Source organism: Hakea prostrata, chromosome 11 (genome assembly GCF_041222555.1).
Source record: "Hakea prostrata isolate BN-2017 chromosome 11, UWA_Hpros_2, whole genome shotgun sequence".
Lineage (NCBI taxonomy): Eukaryota > Viridiplantae > Streptophyta > Magnoliopsida > Proteales > Proteaceae > Hakea > Hakea prostrata.
In genome coordinates, this window is record NC_142610.1 from 8,176,200 (window position 1) to 8,180,908 (window position 4,709).

At 40.6% G+C, this 4,709-nt stretch overlaps 1 protein-coding gene across 1 annotated transcript; it reads left to right on the forward strand.

Moving 5' to 3' along the window:
- Positions 1-230: 230 nt before the first annotated feature.
- On the forward strand, positions 231-4,293 carry LOC148999893 (subtilisin-like protease SBT3.9). Its single transcript, XM_089140635.1, has 10 exons — positions 231-521; positions 604-695; positions 793-890; positions 979-1,140; positions 1,450-2,111; positions 2,205-2,362; positions 2,519-2,767; positions 3,009-3,123; positions 3,227-3,413; positions 3,503-4,293. The coding sequence occupies exons 1-10, from the start codon at positions 393-395 to the stop codon at positions 4,075-4,077; spliced, it is 2,427 nt and encodes an 808-aa protein (XP_088996761.1). The 5' UTR covers positions 231-392; the 3' UTR covers positions 4,078-4,293.
- The last annotated feature ends 416 nt before the right edge of the window (positions 4,294-4,709 follow it).

Genomic DNA, 4,709 nt, shown 5'->3' on the forward strand with positions numbered 1-4,709 from the left:
GAGATAAAAACAATTTCAAGGCCAAGGTTTCTTTGAAGAAACTGAAATCATGTTAACAACAATGTGAAATAAGATATGGGGTTTCAAAAGCATTTAGTTTCACGAGGCAGGCTCTTGTCTGGACTCAAAGGCAACCGGAGGATTCCACTTTGTGGGCTCTCCACTTTAATAATGGTGGTGAGTGACCAGAAAGAGTCTCATAGCTATCTGTGACAATTTGATTGTAGTAAGATTTCTTTGGCACCTTGTGATGTAATCGAATGAAGGTATCAAAATAGGATCTCTCTCGACTTACCCAAACACTCTTAGCCCCAAGACTCTGCTTTTGCAAAACCAGTCAACACTGGGTTTTCGCTTTCTAGTAGGATCTATATAAATAGGATACCAATAGAATGGCCATTGAACAAATTCCAATGGCTGTTAGCTCTTCACAACATTTTTACTTCCAAGTTCTGATTATTGCTGTCTTCTTCACATTTGCTGCTGCTTCAGCGGCTGAAGATGATACTACAGCTACCAGGGTAAGTACTGACTTTGATGCATTATTCTTTGGAAAACAACAATGATCTTCTTCTACTGTTGCTTATATAATTTGAACTTCAGGTGTACATTGTGTATATGGGTGAAAGGCAGCAAGAGAACCCAGCAGCCGTTGTGAGATCTCACCATGAAATGCTAGCCACATTGCTTGGGAGGTATAAAAATTATGAAAATTATAGCTTTATCACAAATAAATGGTGAAAATTATCTCTAGCTCCTTCGTTTCTCATTCTTTCATATTACATTATATAGCAAAGAAGCCGCCAAGGATTCAATTCTCTACAGCTACAAGCATGGCTTCTCTGGATTTGCAGCTTCTCTAACTGATTCCCAGGCAAGGGCAATTGCAGGTAACTTTCATGAACCGGAAGAAGCTAATTACTACTAATTATCCACCATAATCTTCTAACGGACTAGTTGTCCAAAAAATTATTGCAGACATGCCTGGTGTTGTCTTAGTGTTCCCTAATCGCATTCATGAAGTCCATACTACCCGAAGCTGGGATTTTCTAGGGCTCAGTCTACCAACTCCCTCTAGAAGTAACCTCTTGTCTGAAGCTAATGAGGGTGATGGGACTATCATCGGTGTTATAGACACAGGTAACAAATATCCCTCTTATCTGATGGTCTGAAATTTCTTTGCCTTCTTCCTTGCACCGACAGATCTTGCTAGGCTGGTGCGTTTAAGCCTTTAAGGTGGTGGTGCTCAGCCTTTTATTGACACCATGTGGACTCCATTAAAAACCGGTTTATTTCACTTTAATTTGGTATAATTTGTACATACTCTTTTGTGTGGCTGAGATTTAATGGAGATGATGTCACGTCCCCAAAGTTAGGCACCACCATGACATACGCCCTAGCCTAGCAAGATCAAGATCGCGTAGTGACAGGTTTTCTTTCACTGTGTAGGAATCTGGCCAGAGTCACAAAGCTTCCAGGACGATGGAATGGGTCCAAAACCAAGGCATTGGAAAGGGACTTGCCAAACTGGGCGGTCTTTCAACAAATCAAACTGCAACGGGAAAATCATTGGAGCTCGTTGGTTCAGAAAAGGGTATGAGGCGATGTACGGACCCATCAACACCACTGAGGAGTACTTGTCTCCAAGGGATAAAAGTGGGCATGGCACACACACTGCTTCCATAGCTGCAGGTCGTATTGTATCAAATGCAAACTATGGAGGGCTTGGTAGAGGAATAGCTAGAGGAGGTGCACCTCTTGCTCACCTAGCAATCTATAAGGTTGCTTGGACTGATGATGGAATATCAACAGATGCAGATATTCTGAAGGCTTTTGACAAGGCAATACATGATGGAGTAGACATTTTATCTGTGTCTTTAGGGCGACCAGGGGAACTGCCTCTAGGATCTTACTTCAAAGATGGAATTGCAGTTGGTTCATTTCATGCAGTAATAAGAGGGATTCCTGTTGTTACTAGTGCAGGAAACAATGGCCCTTCTTCTGATACAGTTGAGAACACAGCTCCATGGATCATCACTGTTGCAGCTACCACTATTGATAGGGATTTCCAAACAAATATTTCACTTGGAAATAATGATCCAAGTTCCTTGGTATCTATTATAAATTTAGAAGTATAATCATGGTACTAAGCTTTACTTTGCTATGATCATATTTCTAGTCATATTATATCATATGTGTTGCAGGGCCATACGTTATCTATTGAAGGACACCCAACAGATAGGAAGAAGATGGCTGGTAAAGGCACTAAACCGCCGGAATCGATTCCGCACCCCACGTCTGCACCCACAGTAGATGTTGGTTCTTTTGCTTCTCTGGTAGTAACAGCAGATGGTGATTCAACGTATGAAATACGTAACTCTCCCTCAATATTGTCGATATTTGCTCATTTTTTTTTTTTTTTTGGTGAAGGATATTTGCTCATCTATAAGTCAACGATTTACGCTATTAATTAGCGAAACCTTGCTTGCTTGGTTTTGGGTTGCTGGTTGTTTTGCAGAAGAGACGATGATTGCACAAGAGGAAGTCTTGATGCCACATTAGTTAAAGGGAAGTATGTACTTTGTTTTCTGCAACCATTCTCACGACGACCTTCAAGAGAAGTTGCTGAAGCTGTTAGGGAAGCAGGAGGCATTGGTGTTATATATACGCAAGTTCACAATGATGCCCTCAATCCATGCGTCATTCCTTGTTTGAAAGTGGATTTTGAAACGGGGACGAAAATGCATTTCTACATCCAAAGTACACGGTAGGTAAATACATACGTACTCTTTATTAAATTAAGAACGGAAAAAAGAACACAAGCAGAAAAAGAAAAACATACCTCAACCACATTGACTGAGCCCCAGAATTTTGAACCCCAGACCTCCTTTGAACTAGATTCAAGCCATTAGGCCAAACTTAATTGACCCTACAATGACTTAAGTTCATCTCCATATTCCAGCTGTTTTGACACTAAAGTTCATATTTTTAATTTGCTACGCATGCAGCACACCAACTGTGAGAAACACTCCACCAATGACTGTACTTGGGAAAAATGTAGCTCCATTTGTGGCCGCATTCTCATCTAGAGGACCAAGTACTCTGTCACCAGATGTGTTGAAGGTAATAAGATTTTTTTTTTTTTGGGTTATTAATCTAATTAATGAGATTCATTAATCACCTTATGAACACTTATTATATTATTTGTGGTGGTGGATCATGGCAGCCTGATATAGCTGCACCGGGAGTGAACATCTTAGGTGCATATCCGCCGCCTGTGACAGGTCACCCTTATGAATTCCTCTATGGAACTTCAATGGCTTGCCCTCATGTGGCTGGAGTGGCTGCCCTTCTCAAAACTTTGCACAGAGATTGGTCCCCTGCAGCCATAAAATCAGCAATTATGACTACTGGTAAAAGAGTTGTATAGATTTCTTATCTGTTGAGTTTTGTATCTTAAGCAACTGATCGATCAACCCTCCTCATGTATTTACACTTGCAGCTCGACACCTTGCAAAAGATGCACAACCAATTTTGGCACAAGGAGGCAATATCAAGGCGGCGACACCATTCGACATGGGTGCGGGGAGTATCAATCCCACGAAAGTAGCAGATCCAGGGCTTATTTATGACATTAGACCCAGCAACTACATTCAGTACCTCTGCTCCTATGGCGCCACCAATGAACAGATGCTCAATATGACTAAAAGTAGTGACTCTTGTTCAAGCCGTAATAGGCATATTTCAAGCTTGGACTTCAATCTTCCCTCCATCTCAGTCCCTTACCTTGAAGATACTGTCACCGTCACCAGGTTTGTGACGAACGTGGGACCTGTTAATTCAGTCTACAAAGCTATTGTGCTAGCTCCTCCTGGTATTGGAGTTGAAGTTAAACCCAAAACACTAACCTTCACAGCATCCATCAAAGTGCGTAACTTCAGAGTCACCTTTAATTCTACTCAAAAGCTACTGCTTATGGATTACTCATTTGGAAGCCTTACCTGGACTGACAAAAAACATTTGGTCACGATTCCACTGGCAGTTCGTGTTGCACGTCGATATTCACTTTCTATGTAATAATGTAGCCCAGATAGGAATTATCTTTTGCTTTTTCCTTTTGCAGTTCTCTTCTTCTTTTCCTTTTGCTTGGGTGATGGAAGAGGGAGAAAAGACCATGAATTGGAACTGTTTGAAAGCTTTTTCTTCATTGGATTCTGGTTGTAGGATCTGCCTTTGTGTGCTTTTCGGTTTGTCACAGGATGCTATATATGTATGTATATATATTGTCTCCTATTCCTGATATTGTTTCTCCACACTCAGAATTTCACTGCCTCTCAACCTTGGCATGTCATATTTTTGGATTGGATTCCTACAAAGATCAGTAGGGAGGAAGACATGATATTGCAGGCTTATTACTGATCTTGTAAAAAAAAACATATAGGGCTTTCCTCATTTAGTTTTGGGTTTGGTCCCCTAATGGTTTTGAAATATCTTAAACACATGTACCGGCCTATAATCATCATGTTATATTTTAGGATTTGGAATTTTGTGTTGAGAGAAATAGGGCTTCCCTCATTTAATTTATGGTCAGAAGAAGCAAGGTAAGAGTCGAGTGGAATTTTATCCTGTTCATTTCTGTCAATGTATCTTTTTCCTTGTAGATGGCAACACATGTCTATAAGTCAGATCTAATGATTGAAGTTAGATTT

Bases quoted from the DNA above. Each gene is read 5' to 3' on its own strand.
- LOC148999893 (XM_089140635.1), top strand. From the start codon at position 393: ATGGCCATTGAACAAATTCCAATGGCTGTTAGCTCTTCACAACATTTT. The intron at 2,112-2,204 runs GTATCTATTATA...TATGTGTTGCAG, and splicing joins ATAATGATCCAAGTTCCTTG to GGCCATACGTTATCTATTGA. The intron at 3,124-3,226 runs GTAATAAGATTT...GGATCATGGCAG, and splicing joins TGTCACCAGATGTGTTGAAG to CCTGATATAGCTGCACCGGG.